Source organism: Coenobita brevimanus, chromosome 26, assembly GCF_032717465.1.
Source record: "Coenobita brevimanus isolate Jiangsu-jjx chromosome 26, ASM3271746v2, whole genome shotgun sequence".
Lineage (NCBI taxonomy): Eukaryota > Metazoa > Arthropoda > Malacostraca > Decapoda > Coenobitidae > Coenobita > Coenobita brevimanus.
Window position 1 is genome coordinate 47,955,746 of NC_136979.1, and position 15,861 is coordinate 47,971,606.

The following is a 15,861-nucleotide window of genomic DNA, read 5'->3' on the forward strand; positions in this document are numbered from 1 at the left end:
TTTAATCTATAAGCTCTGTCAAGCTCCCAGGCAGAGTAAGCCGAGTACTGTATTGATTACAGTGGGATCAGCAGCTTTGCAATTTTAGTCACTGCAATTCAATGGTATAGCAAAATATTTTTAGACAAACATTTTAATGGCATTGCAGTTTTCTTAAACATACTACTGTACTGTGGGTCACAAACTCAAAAGGCTGTTGGGTATATAGTCAACTCTTCAGGCATATGTTTATTCCCAGTATAATATACACATGTTAGTGCATGTATCTCTCCATAACAAATGATTGACTGACTGATTTCTTTTTTCCCCAAAAAACCTAAAACCTATAACTAAATAAACAATTCAACTGGTAAGTTTATTATGAATATAAATTGTAACAATGCTACTGCAGTTAACTCCCCCAAACAGCTGATAGCTATATACTTAAACATTATCAGAGCTACAACTTTGCTGACAGTACATACATCCACCCTTAGCAAATGGGAAGGATTACAGAGTGTGTGAGAGGCATATATGTGGGGGAGACTGCTGAGGGGAAAAAAAAAAAAAAATCCTTTTATGAAGGTATTGTAGTATTGTTCCTTAGGTATCAAGGTGGGCAAGAAGCATAGTGGCCCTTTCAACATTAATGTAGGTGTAAGACAGGGATGTGTTATGTCAACCTAATTGTTCAGCATATATACAAGAAAGTGTATATGGATGACATAGTGAAAAACATGAAAATAAGGACAGCAGGTATAGGAACACAGCTGAAGCTACATGGCAATGAATGGTGTCTTGTAACCTGCTTGTATGCTGCTGATGCAGTTTTAATAATAGAAAGTGAGAGTGGCTTGCAAAAGGTAGTGGATGAATTTGATAGATTCTGCACTAGAGGAAAATCAAACATGAATACTGTATGAAGAAAATTAAGATAACAGTAAGTGAGAGAATGGAGTGTGACGACAGATTTTGGTGGGCAATGCAGGGCAGTAAAGAAGTAACAGTGAACTGCCAGGTATAGATGGGAGGTGAAATATTTGAGGAGGTTGACAATTTAAAGTATCTGGGAGCTGTATTGAGCAAATATGGCAGGAGAGAAAAGGTAAGGAGAGATGATTTAATGGGATATGAATAAATGGAGAGCTCAGTTGTTGAATACTTCAGAGGGTAGCAGAGTTAGCAAGGAGGTTAAGAGAGCCCTACATGAGTGTCTTACTGCCAACTCTCATATGAGAGTGAAACCTGGGCAGTGATTAACAGCTGTAATATTGCAAACTGTTGAAGTTAATTTCTTGGAACAGCTGCAGTCATGGGGAGCATGGAGGGTGTAGGAAATAATGAAACTTATGGGTATTATGGAAAAGAAAAGTGTACTGGAGTATGGTGTGCACTGAGTGGATAAATATGAATACAATGAGATGGAATGGGCATCTACAAAGAATGCACACAGGCAGGGTGCCAAAGAAAGTGTGTGAAAGTGATAAAGACGGCAATGCTGCTGGTAGAGGCAGATCTTATGTGGTGTGGAAGAGAGTGAAATTGTACACTGAACAAAGAGTAGGAAGAGGAAGGGGAGTGTTTGAGAAAGTGAGAATGGTGTGTGATGATTAGGCAGCCTAGGGGCACTTCTACCTAGACCATTCCCTGTCTGGGGGTTCTGAGGAGGGAGCAAATATTTACAGATGATGATGATGATGCAAAATTTAACTGAAAATGTACTGGTACCAGTATTCTATTAAATTAACAGGAAAAAGATGAGATTTGTAGGGGGAGATTGATGTCAAACTGCACATACACCAAGCCCTCTGTTTACACAGGTTCAGTATGTTGTTGTGAATTTGTGCAGCATGGCAAATCTATACCAGGGTAGTCCCAAACATGGCCATGTGGATCATTTGCATAGCACCAATAAAAAAGTTTACACCACTTGTCTCATCAGGACAAGTCTGTGATGACTCCAGAGGGAATGAGTCTGAGGGCTCTGAGGAGTAATTTCAGTCATTGGTGAGTTAGAGGCACTGCTCAATCCTTCCACCTTTAACCCCACTGTCTCAGATCCTCCCCTTAAACAACCTTGTAGCACTTAATCATCCATCAAAGTAAGGGAGAAATCTCACTTATTTGCCAATTATTATTAATTAATTATGCTTACTGATGATCAAGTCTTGGGGGGGGGGGGAGAGGAACAAAACACCAATTTTTTATCCATCCACCCTTCATCCAATCCTATGTTGCCCCATGAGGAGCACAGGAGCCCCGGGCTAGGCAAGTTGGTCCTGACATTTAAGATGAGAGTGACCAGCCTCACTCATCCCTGAGTGGCATTACATGAGAAATAAACCACAACTGCCAATTGGATATAAACCTACAATGGCTCATTCCCACAGGAGTGCCTTAATTGCCCACTAAACCACCAGGTGCAATAATTTGATTACATGGTTACCACCCAGCATAGGAAATGGTTTCCTGGTATACAGGAAACCATTTGGCTTGTCACTCAGTGTAGAGTCACCCACAGACAGAAGGAAAAGGAATGAATGAAGGAAAGAAAGACAGTGGAGGGAGTGTAAAGTCACACATAGGCAGAAGGGAGAGGAAAGAATGAAGGAAATAAGGACAGAAGAGGAAGGAGGGGTGAGAAGAATGGGCAGACACCCAAAGCAGCACAGAACTGAGTAAGTGGATGATGAATGCCCCCACCTACCTGGCATTTTCTCTCCTATAGTTGTTTTTAAAAAGCAGTTATTAAAGAACAGTTGTCTTGATTCTGTTTGTGCGATACTTTCTCATGATACATCAGCTGTGCAAATGGCAGGCCTATTTTGGTATTCTGGCAATTAAAAACTTTACAGTATATAAAGATGACACACTCAGATGATTTCCAAAGGATGAGAGACAATGGCAACATGAAAAGAACAAATCAAACATCAGTACAAGCACTACAAATCAACACAAGCTCCCAAGCACAGATCAGTGGGGAAAAAAAAACAAAAAAAAACTATGAAGCACTTAATAATACACACTGTGGCAACTACAATGAACAATACTGGTATAGTATCTAATATACCGTATTGGTAGTCCACCTGAAACTAGTAACACATTTAGGACTCCCATCATGTCATGTGTGTGACATACTCAAAATGCAAATTACATACTGGTATCTAAATAACCATCCATCAATTACACTCAACAAATCATCTGGTAGCTATGCATCACTGGAGAGAAAAAGATACTATTAATCTTTGGCCCAATCAATCTGATAAAATGCAGCAGACAGATCAGAAGCTTCAGTAAGTCTTTCTGTCAGAGACATGCTGGACAACCAACTAGAAATATAATGAAAAGGAAATACCTATCTATATATCAATTGCAAGATGCCATAATCCCATAAGGGGTGGTCATTTGACTATGAGTTAGATGTTTTACAGGGAAGGACACTAACCCTCCACCAACCCACTTGTTGACACATAGGGAACATGTATGGGTTGGTTATATGGTTACCATCCAGCACTGTAAATGGTTTCCTGACTTACAGGAAACCATTTGGCTTGTCACGCATTGTAAAGTCACCTGTAAAGGAAAGAAGAGTACAGTAATAGAAGGTGACAGGAAAGATGGGAGAAATAAGAAGAGAAGAGAGCAGACACAAAAAAAGAATGATAATGGTGAAGGAAGAAGTACGCAGCACTATATCATGTGAGACGATGATGGTCTACCCCCTACCACAAAGGAACTACGTACTTCCTTAATTATTCCCACAACAGAGTTGTTTGCCAAAACTAAATATACAGGATAATTTTACACACACACACACACACAAAAAAAGTAAGAACAGTGACCATAAAATTAACAAGCATAGCCAAAGATGTTTATGACAATAATATAAACACTCATGGGTTAATGACAGACAGAAAAATACAACGAACTATGATTACTGTGAATGTGCTGGCAGTGTATTATATTCTCATTCTGTAGTCATTAGTGTATAGTCCCATAAAATCACATCCCCATGTGTGTGTGTGTGTGTGTGTGTGTGTGTGTGTGTGTGTGTGTGTGTGTGTGTGTGTGTGTGTGTGTGTGTATGCGCATGCACTTGTCCCATCATGGTAAGTGATCACACTGATATACCACTTTGTACACTATAATTAACCATTCTTTATGCCCAGTCATGTTCCTAGAGGTTGTATGTTGAGTTTAATTAATTCTTTATGCCCAGTCATGTTCCTAGAGGTTGTATGTTGAGTTTAATTAATGTTATATAAGATCAGAAAGGAGTAAAACATTTTCAAGAGGACCAAAGGGAGACTTTGGGAAAAGTGTGGGAATTCACCTTACCAATGGGGTGCTTTCAAAGCTAGTATTCAATACAGGGCACTGTGGACTCTAGTTTAACACATTCCAGCTCTGTTTATAAAGCCTACTTCTCTCTGTTAAATATTTACACTTGTGTGAAACTGTGCATCAGCGTATTGTCACATACCATAATACAAATAGAAAATGTGATTATAATGTAGTGTGAATTGTTTTATTTATCACGTACAGAAATGAAATATTCATTGAGGGCAACCCCATCATGTCACTGGTCCTGTAATATTACATTTCCACTACATGTGGTGGAAGTGAAGTTCTTAATACATAGTTGGCTCAGACTGTAAATAAGCCTAGTGGGTATCTTGATTCATTCAGTCTCTGTGTTGGCTTAAATTTAATGTTGAGTAAATACTGTACTGGTATTCAATGTTTTGCCCACCCAAGTCACGCATGTGCAGAACAGGATGGTCCCCTGTTTTGTTCTAAACTTCTCTCTCATTCCACAGTCACATACCTTGAACTCTCCTACATCCAGATATGTAGATCGTGAAAATAGAACTTAACTTCCTATATGTGTAGCGAAGGCAGATGTCTTGGCTTGCTTTACCTTCAACGTCCGTCCTCATCCTGTTTTAGGGACGGTCTCCAAAATCGGATGAAATGTGATGAGGAATGCCAGTATTTATACAACATTAAATTTAAGCCAACACAGAGATTGAATGAAGCACGATACCCACTAGGCTTAATTTGCAGTCTGAGCCAACTACTGTATATATTAACAACCTCACTTCCACCACATGTAGTAGAAATGTAATATTACAGGACCAATGAAATGGTGGGGTTGACCTCAATAAATTTCACTTCCATTTATGATAAATAAAACAATTCATGCTATGTTATAATGATGTTTTCTTTTTCTACTATATATATAGTATTTGGTACGTGGCATTACTGTGATTCACAGTTTCACACAGCAGTGAAGATATTTAACAAGGAGAAATTGGCTTTATAAACAGCATGGGAATGTGTTAGAGTCTGCAGTGCCCTCAGTTGGCTTGATGCTCTTTAGAGGCACCCCATTAGCCACATAACATGGTTTTAATGGCACGAATTGCATTGTAAAATTCCCAGAAACATCAGTTGTGCAAATTTAGGGTCTACTGTATCCAAATAATGTGCATGTCTATCTGTCTATCCAGATAGACAGGCAGACACAAAGATCTATCTATCTATCTATTGCCAGACGCCATAATCCCATAAGGAGTAGCCATTTGACTTTGAGTTATTTGTTTTACGGGAAGGGGCACTAACCCTCCACCAACCCACTTGCTGACACGTAGGGAGCACGTATGGTTTGGTTATATGGTTACCACCCAGCGTTGTAAATGGTTTCTTGGCTTACAGGAAACCATTTGGCTTGTCACTCAATGTAAAGCCACCTGTAAAGGAAAGAAATGCAATAAGAAGTGACAGGAAAGATGGGAGAAATAGGAAGAGAGGAGAGTAGGCACAGAAAAAGAATGAAAGAGGCTAAGGAAGAAGTAGGCAGCACTACATCAAGTGAGTGGTATTGATCGATATATTTTCTGATAGTATATTCTGAATGCTACATTCAAGAAGCCTCAAATGAAACGATTAAAGAACACATTCAACTTTGGTACAGACAGTATGCCACTTCCAACATGTCTCATTACTGACCTTGAAGACCCAGTTGCAATAGGGGATGGTGGCAGACCTGAATGTCTCAATGGCAGGTGTGGCATCATCTGTGATCATAACTGTGACACGGTTGGCCAATAAGATCCCTGCCACCTCCCGCCAAAGCCGACACACACATGATGCCACTTGCAGATCACTCACCCCCAGGTAGCTGAACAGATTGACCAGTACCTAAGATGAGAAAGGCATTACTAAAAATTACCATACTAGTGAAAGAAAAGGTATCTTTGTTTTTGTTAATGTGGCAATGCAATCAGTGACAAATGGTAATCACTCATGTCTGACTGTCTGGATGATTCAGCTGCAAAGTCAGTCCATTACTAATCATTCATCCCCACTAACCTAACTAACCTTAATGATTTGGGGATGAATGAATTTCAGGTTTGCATTGACCCACTGCCCTCTACTATAGGATACCACTGTCAGTGTCGACAAACCTAAATTGTTATGAACATAGGTATTATTTCTGCAGAATCTGGTAGTCATTAATGATACAACTATGAAAGATAATCCGTCACAAAATTTTCATAATTTGTTAATGGGAGCTCTCCTTTGCTCAGTCTTTTAAAATTTTGTTACCAATAAATGCTACCATTCCACATCAACTGCCCAAGATGGTCCACTGCAAAAAGGTCTCTCCCAGCTTTCTCCATTTGATCTATGAACAATTTATCATACCCCATCCAATCCCTGCAAATATCAGGTTAGCCTATTCACATAGATAAATGAAGACCTTACCTCGTGTGGCAGCTGCTGAAGAGACATGATTGCAGTAACTATTTTTTGTAATCCTCCAAGACACAATACAGTTTAAACTCTTTACGCCCATTATTATGGCATCGCTACACCTAGTACCCATCAAGCCATGAACTTGACGGATGAACGAAGGTCGGAAGATTACACATTACTCAACTTTACTGCTTGATTACCATACAGTTATCTGATGTTAACTGATTTTTTTTATTTTTGAATATGTTGCTGTAATTTTATTCTTATTTCTAATGATTATTTGTCCAATAAAACTGTTATTTGGAGCTTCTGGAATATGACATTTATGTAGGAAACTGTGCTGGATGCTTAACTATGACGTCATGTTTTCGCATCAGCTGACTAGCTCTCGTTTCCAACTAGGGATTTCTTGCGTGATTAACCCCTTCAATTCAGTGTTCTTCGTAAGTTCCAAAAAATCGTCTAGATGCAAGAATCGACTGATAAACACCATCAGACAAACGGTTAACGTTACCACTATTTAGATCTTATATTCACCGAAAGGCCATTATTTTAGTGCCTTTCTCAACAGATGTTCCTACCTTTATTTGACTATTCAGCGTAGGACTGGAGGATTTATTGCACGGTTATTTGCTACATCTTATTTAAGTATCAATGAATCAAGCAACGAAAGTGACAGGCTAACGGACTTTCGTATTTGTATTCAGAATTCTGAACTGTAGTTAGTGAAAGCTCTTATTACCAAGGATATTTGCTTATAACTACCTATCCCACCAACTACTGACTTTTATCGCAGTCACGGTACTTGCTCCAGCTCAAATACTATGTAATTCTCCCTTGTAAACCAATTCTGAATGTGTTGGATACAGTGTTAGTACACTTGGTTAATTCACTCCTCTCTCTCCCAAACGAGTTTAATATCAATCCCCATTGTGAGTATCGAACATACGCAGGTAACTAGCTCGCATACCTAAGGCGCTACACATTAGCTAGCGAGCAATCTCCGCCCATAAAAATCGCTACAAACGTTTCTTTACTAAACCTCAAAAGTAATCAGAAAAATATAACAGACTATCAAAAAGAAGAACTGGTTTGGTAAGGTGCATCTACTTGCTATATTCTAGCGGGTTGGATACTTTGATCTGGGAACACGGGATGGCCGGATAGAGTTCCACACTGACGCCATTTTGTTGACAAGTTCTCGTTGCAAGTAGTGTAAATAGTGACTAGTGGGTGCTGAGAGACTTTCTTGCGTTGCTGGCACCTTTCTGGCAGCGAGGAAGGCCGTTGTGACTCACGAGGGTGACGAGGGAGGTGTTGAAAGTTGTGGAAGACGACCCATGAGTGTAACATGCCATCGGACTCCGACCGATTTGGAAAATTCAGTCGAACTCGGCTGATGAGGAGGACGGGGTGGCAGTGACATCCTCATGGAAGCTTGTGAGGGTGCCGACGCAGGTAGCAACAGGATCCATTCAACACTGGATCAGCCAGCTAGGTTACCAAAGTAAGCTCAGTCTGCCCAGTGACGTTACACATCCTCCACAGCCTACTTGGTCCACTCATTCGGTAAGTCTCCTGCATTCATGACTTTATGTATTATATTCATCATATATCTCAGTGAAAATTGATTCCTCTCACGTGATATATCGTCCATTCACCCATTAATCTGGTTATCTTACGTGTACAGTACTAACAAGTTCAGTGGAGGAATAGAGATGGAATGAATACATGGAGTCGGTCTTTTCACCGAGGGCCACCAAATAGTTTTTTTTTTTTTTTTTTTTTTTTGTCCGACTCTGGGCATAGGCTTCACAGCCTGCTATCAAGGCCCAGCAGTCCTACGTACCATACACCTCTACATGTCACCACTTCGGCGCTAACACCCACCGTCCATATTGAATACATGCTAGGGCTGTCTCATACAGGACTGGTGTATTGGTATTAGCGGGGGTAATTTTACGACATGTCGGCGGGACTTTTGGTAGATCAGTAAAGCCTGATTTAATGAAATTCAAATCCTTAACTGTTCCCTGCCCCAGCCGGGATTCGAACCTGGGTCCGTTAGGACTGCGGGCCATCTCTCTACCGATTGAGCCACCGCTATACCAGCTATTTCATGTCGATACAATACCGATTACTTTTTTGACTGATATCGGTGGTATCGATTACCGACACCTTGACCTTTGCTTAAAGCTGTACTTTAATATATAGTCTAGGGGTGCCAGCACTACTGTGAGTGATTTCTGGTCAAGGTCAGTGGTGTGGCTGTAATACAGTACAGTCACACGCCTGGTGACGTGGGATGACAGGAGACAGACACCAGGGTGCCAGACGTAAAACTATTATCCATGCATTTCAGCATACTAAATAAGTATTTCTCTGCATACTGAAATTACTTAATTTCTCCTTAAAAATTGCCAAATTGAAACATTTTTCTTTAGTAATCGAAGTATCGATACTTAAGCTTTAATAGCTGGTAACGAAAGTATCGATATTTTGGTATCGATACGCCCACCCCTGCCACCAAACCTTGCTTCTCCTGTGGCTCATGGTGCACCACGATTTGGCCCTTGGTGGTTTTTGGAGTGTGGTCTTTTCACCGAGAGCCACTTAACCTAACCTAACCCTTCTTCTCCAGTGGCCCTCTGTTTCTCAGTGGCCCTTGATGAAAAGACCTGCTCAGTACAAGAGATTAGCATTTGAATGCAGATACTGTACTTCAGATTTCTAGGAATACGAATATATGTACAAGAAATACTTGATTCAAATACAAGTACTTTATGAAAGTATTCATAAATGCATTCATGAATACTCTTAAAAAAATAACATCAAGTTGTTGGTCAACCTAGTCCATCCATCCATCCATTGCCAGACGCCATATATCCCAGACAGGGTGGCCAAGGGCTTAGAGTTAATTGTTCTACAGGGAGGGGCACTAATCCTCCACCAACCCCACTTGACGTAGGGATGCCAACAGCATCTGGTGTTCCAAGGCGGTCACCCATCCAAGTACTAACCAGACCCAACGTTGCTTAACTTCGCTGATCGAACGGGAAGCGGTGTACTCAACGCGGTATGGCCGTTACAAAAACAATGCAGTGGTGAATGACCTCATAATCTGTGTCAGTATTCAGTACCAGAATATCGGACTTATCCGTTGTATAACAGTAAAAATATATGTTTATGTTTTCTTAATAGGATAGTTACAATAAGATATACAAGTATTGTCAAGTCTCGAGTAGTCCCATCTTGTAGGCCTCATTTTTCTTCAGAGTTTTAAAGCTATTTTCAGTTACGTCATCTTATTTGATGGAAATGGTAATATTGTGCAGCAGTTTCAAATTTCATGATAATGTGGCCAACAGACCAAGAAAATCTGATGAAAGGCAACAGAAAAAGAGATTTTTTGATAAATTTGTGTAGGCTAATGCTAGATAAGTACAAGCTACTGGTAAATTAACAGAAATGCTGTCTTGAAATAATATTGTTTTTGTATGTGTAACATAAAAAAAATGCAATTACTACTACACCCACAAAGCAAAGGAAAATGGTTTATTATTGCACTTCTGACAGATGTCCGTTATTCTTAACCCGCGGCGTCCTGTCAACGTGAATTAACGTCGACACGTTTTGTCACTGCCAGTCCCGTAGACGTACATAAACGCGAATCAATTGCAAGGTCCCTAATTTGCACAATTTTCGATTTTCGCGAGTGATTTTTGGTATGTATAAATGGGACATCTTCTACAAGATGCCAGGCAAGGACAATGCCTTACCCAGCATGACCTCCCCCCCCCTGCATGCCATTGTCTCAGCAATTCACCTGTTACCAGTGACCTGGCTAGTAAAGCCATGTCATGCCACGGTACGAAATTCAGGGCCAGAGTGATTCCCCAATCGCTGTCAGTGTTGAGGACAAACTTTATATAGCATTAGAGGAAGAAACAGTCAAAAATGATGATCAGGTAATGCACCCAAAAAGGTCAGGTATGTTGATGTGTTTCATGAGTGAAACAATGCTTACATTGCCTATATTACCATGGGAAAACCAATATTCTCTCGTACTACATATAAATTCGTACCAAATAAATAAATAAATACCGTTTATGAGTGGTGTGGAATGGTTACTCTCCCATAGATCTAATTTTCTTTGGAGCCAGCCTGATAGAAAACACAGTAAGATGAGGAGGTACTGCTACCTGTTTCAAGTATTTTAAACCACAGGTGAGCAATTTCTTTATGATTTTTCGATGTTTCTCACCAAAAGCGGAGGTTTGAGCCAAAAAAAAAAAAATCCAAAAATGGTCAGGATTGGGGGGGAGTCAGTGGTGGAAAAGTGGTCAGGATGGGGCAGGTTAATGAACATAAACATCTCAAATGTATTAGCACTGAGCCTACAACTTTCACTTCTACAAATCTTCCCTCCAGTACTAAATATGCATATCACTGGAACAAAGGAGGCGGGAACACTTCGATAGCGCTTGGCTAGTCCTGATGTGTATGGGTAATCATCTCATGAGCATACCAGAATTGCAGTGGGTTACTGCCTTCTGAATTGCAAGGGCTCTCTAAGAAGTTTTTCAGTTCTGCATCTGCAGGGGATAAAGTGGACATTACTGGTTGACTAGTTTTTGCTATAAAGCTAAACAGTTTGCTTCTTTTACTTGGGACTGGGAATGAGTGGATTTTTTTCTTTTTGTGAGTTTACTATGTCATCTGTAGTACTTTGTAGCAGCTTTTCATTTTCTTGCATTAACAGCCTATGCATACAGTCATGTGTACCTTAATTATTAACCTACTGGCAGCAGAGGTGATGGCATAACTGTATCCATACAAGGGAGCTGAGACTTAACCATGATATTGCCAACATGATCTAGATGCTTCTGTTCCAAGCGGGTTCGCAGCTTGTTTGGTATTGTTTTTACATGTTGCCAGCACTTGTTCCGTGGTCCACCACATAGGCCTGTGTGGGTACGCCATAACAATGTTACAAACATCTTGGATTGCCCTCCTGTGATCTTGGGGATAGTTGCATGATCTTTGGCCACATTGTCAGGAGTTTAACTGGTGGAAGGGTGACCAGAATATGCATCATCATGTGTTGAGTTTCGGTCATTTTTAGAACACTTAAAGCAGTTGTAGGTTTGTGTAACTCCCATAGCATTGTCACCAAATGCTTGTTCTAACATTTTCTGTATTCCTGCCGCGTTCTTCCCGAGTTTGACACAAAACTTGATGCACACATGTTGCTCTTTCACATCTTTCAATTTTGGATCATTTGCAGACTAACCCAGACAACGAAAAAAGAACATACACAAAGCAAACGCATCCACCCTACACAGTCTACCTATCTATTGCCAGGTGTCACAGTCCCATAAAATTGCCACAAATTGTTCACCTCCACGTTGTTCTCTCTTTTGCGGTTTGGCTGTCCTCCTTCTTACATACCCTTCCTCATATATCTCTACAAACCATCCTTCCATCTCCTCCTTGGTTTCCCCCTCCACCTCACTCACATACACACTTCTAGTAGTCAGTCTCACATTCTTCATCCTCTCTACATGGTCAAACTATCTATCTATCTATCTGTATACCTAGGCTGCTTCCACCAGGGAAAGGGAGGTAGCCGAGACAGGACGACACACTCCCCATTTACTCATCCATTCAAACACATTCATTCGCATCTTAGCCCCAAAGGGGAGAAGGGACAGATCCTCACCGTACCACACTGCACAAGGGTCAACTGCGCAGTGCAATCAGTGACATCCGCAGCAGGGCCTGACAGCAGAGTTGGCTTACCCCTGCCACATCATAATAGACCCATCCCCTTACCCGCACCTGACCTGACTAACTGATCAAACCAAATGAGGGAGAATATCCTCTCAGGGCTGCGTCATCATTTATTCTTTCACAATTTCTCCATTTATTTCTGTCATGCACAGCCACTCTTCCTTGCTCAACAGACATCCCTCTTGCATCCAGCGCTCTCTTCACACTGTCCATCCATCATATGCCTCTCCACCCCATCCCTCCAGCTCATCCTCGGCCTCCCCCTCCCTCTTCCTCCCTCCACCTCACTCACATACACTCTCTTCGTCAGTCTTTCACTCTCCATCCTCTCCACATGGCCAAACCACCTCAGTGTATTCTTCCTAACGCTTCCTATTACATCCACATCCACACCACGCTCCTTTATATCCTCATTTGTCAGCCTGTCTCTCCATTTGACTCCACAGGCTCCTCTTAAATAACTCATTTCCACTGCTCTCACTCTTGACTTGTGTCCTTCCAGCAACGTCCAAGCTTCACTTCCATTCGTTAGAGTTGGTATCACAATACTGTCATGTAGTAACTTTTTCACTTCCATGCTCACTTCCCTGCTTCTTATCACTGCTTTCAAGGAACCAGCAACCTTTCTTCCCTGCTGTACCCTTTCAAGCACTTCACCCTCCAAACCTCCATCCTTACTCATCACACTACCCAAGTACCGGTACTTAAATGTACTCACATTTCCAATTCCTCACCATTCAACCTCGCTGTACATTCACTGACTTCACCTCTCTCAAAGACCATCACTTTACTCTTCCCTACATTCACCTTTCGATTCCGTTTCTTACACACACTCCCAAACTCATCCACCAAGCCTTGCAGCTCTTCTTCTTCTTCACTCAACAACACAGTATCATCTGCAAACAACAGTACAGGGAGTTTCCATCACTACCCTCACACACCAGGGCCACTCCAACATCCACTACCCTACCTTGTATCTTTTTTATTATCCCATTCATACACAGATTGAACAACCATGGAGACATGACGCATCCCTGTTTCAACCCAACCTTCAAAGAGAAAAATTCACTCAGTTCACCATCCACACGCACTGCAGCCTTAGCACCATCATACATACTCTTCACAGCATTCAACAACTTCCCATCTACTCCATATATTCTTGATACTTTCAACAATCCTTGTTTATCCACCCTGTCATATGCTTTCTCCAAATCCATGAAAGCCGCATACAACTTCTTTCCCTTCTCTAGAAACTTTTCCACTAAAGATCTAAGAATGAATATCTGGTCTACACAACCTCTTCCCTTCCTAAAGCCTCCTTGTTCTTCTCCAACTAATTCCTCTGTTCTTTCTCTAACTGTCAGTAAGTATCCTACCATACACTTTTCCTATTATACTAAGAAGACAGATGCCCCTATGATTACCGCACACTTCTTTTCCCCTTTACCTTTGTACAAACGAATAATTATACCTGACTCCCAATCCTCCGGGACTCTACCTTCCTCCCAGGCCAGTCTGCACATTTTCCACATCCATTCTACTACTGTCTCTTCCCCATACTTCAGCATTTCACCACACACTCCAGTTCCTTGGGCTTTCTGCAATTTAACTTTCTTCATTTCTTCCACAATTTCCATCCTACTGATTTCTTCCTGTCTTCTCACCTCCCTCCTCCTCCCAGTCATTCCCCAGCCACTTATAATCACATGACTTCCATCGTCTATGTTCAACAATTCCTTAAAGTGTTCTCTCCATCTGCTCACTTTTTCTCCCTTCTCCACTAGTAATCTACTATTTTTATCTTTCACTCCCCTGCTAACTTCACTTCCACCCTGTCTTACTCTTTTCACCTTTTTCCAGAACATTTTCTTACAGTCCCTCCACTTTACACTCAAATTCCTTCCAAATTCCTCATCCTCTCTCTTCTTCTATCTATCTATTGCCAGACGCCTCAATCCTGTTTGGGGTGGCCACTAACAAATCGCCTCCAAGTCGCCCTGTCCCCCGCCATTTCACTGCCCTGCTCCCAACTCACACCCCCCTCTCTCTTATACCTCTCCACCCCATCCCTCCATCTCATCCTCGGCCTCCCCCTCCCTCTTCCCCCCTCCACCTCACTCACATACACTCTCTTCGTCAGTCTTTCACCCTCCATCCTCTCCACATGGCCAAACCATCTCAGTGTGTTCCTCATAATTCTTCCTATCACATCCACATCAACACCACAACGCTTCTTTATATCCTCTCTTCTTACTCTTACTAATCTTTTCACCTCTTTCTTTCTACATATAACTCTCTCTTCCACCACTCAACTTCTTCCACGCCCCTATTTCTCATCCATTCATTGTATGTTTTCTTCTTTTGTGTCACAGCCTGTCTCACCTCTTCATTCCACCACGCTCTTCCTTGCACATAGCTCCATCTTCTCTTCATCCCACACACCACATCACATGCTGCACATATTTCTTCTGTAAATATCCTGTACACACCTTCCACATCCCCCATCTGCTCCAATTCATATTTGCTCAATCGTTCCTCCACTGCTCTCTTATACTCTGCCTTTTTCTCATCTTCTTGTAACCTTTCCACCCTCCTTACAAATACTCCTCCTTCCCGTCCTTCCCTTCTTCTATTTCTCCATGCTAATTGAACCTTGATTCTAGCCACCACCAAGTAGTGGTCAGAAAGTCCACTCCCCCAACCTCTATAAGCTCTTGCATCCATTACACATTTTCGCATCCTTTCATCCACACACATAATCAATCATTGCCTTCCTTTCATTCAGTTCACCACCCACCCTTATCATCACTCGCCATGTATACCTGTGGATCATTTTGTGCCTGAAGAGGGTATTGGCTATCACCAACCCCCTCCCAGCACAAATGTCCACTAAAGCACTGCTATTCTCATCTGCCTCAACAGGCACACCCTATGCAAAAGTTTGTAATGTGTTGTTAGTGATACGCAAAAGATCGTTATGTGTTATTGGTGATGCTCAAAAGATTGGAATGGGTTCATGTGTTACTGAAAAGATTGGAATATGTTAATGTGTTACTCAGTGATCGGAATGTGTTAATAATGTTACTCAAAAGATTGTAATATGTTAATGATATGTTACAGAAACGATACGAATTAATGATGCCTCCCCTGCTCACAGAATTATTGTTTGTTTATGTTCAGGAGATGAATTGATTGTTAGAAGATAGGTAGAGTGATTGTTTACTGGGTAGATACATGAACAGATAGATAGGGTAGATCAGATGGATATATAGGTAGATAGATGGTTCGATAAAACCTGCCATGAGAGCGAGAGAGTTCCTTAACTTG

At 41.3% G+C, this 15,861-nt stretch overlaps 1 protein-coding gene and 1 non-coding gene across 2 annotated transcripts in view; both read right to left on the reverse strand.

Annotated features, from left to right (window-relative positions):
* Nucleotides 1–6,883, reverse strand: part of LOC145394106 (uncharacterized) — a 31,908-nt gene extending 25,025 nt beyond the window's left edge. Inside the window, exons 1-2 of the mRNA XM_080268085.1 lie at nucleotides 6,751–6,883; nucleotides 5,992–6,183 (exon numbers count right to left, since the gene is read on the reverse strand). Coding sequence (XP_080124211.1) covers nucleotides 5,992–6,183; nucleotides 6,751–6,777 — 219 coding nt within the window. The 5' untranslated portion in view covers nucleotides 6,778–6,883. The remainder of the gene's footprint in view (nucleotides 1–5,991; nucleotides 6,184–6,750) is intronic.
* A 2,829-nt stretch (nucleotides 6,884–9,712) lies between these two features.
* LOC145394319 (5S ribosomal RNA) lies at nucleotides 9,713–9,831 on the reverse strand. The gene has a single exon (XR_013896392.1). It is a non-coding gene; the product is annotated as a 5S ribosomal RNA (ribosomal RNA).
* Between the last annotated feature and the right edge of the window lie 6,030 nt (nucleotides 9,832–15,861).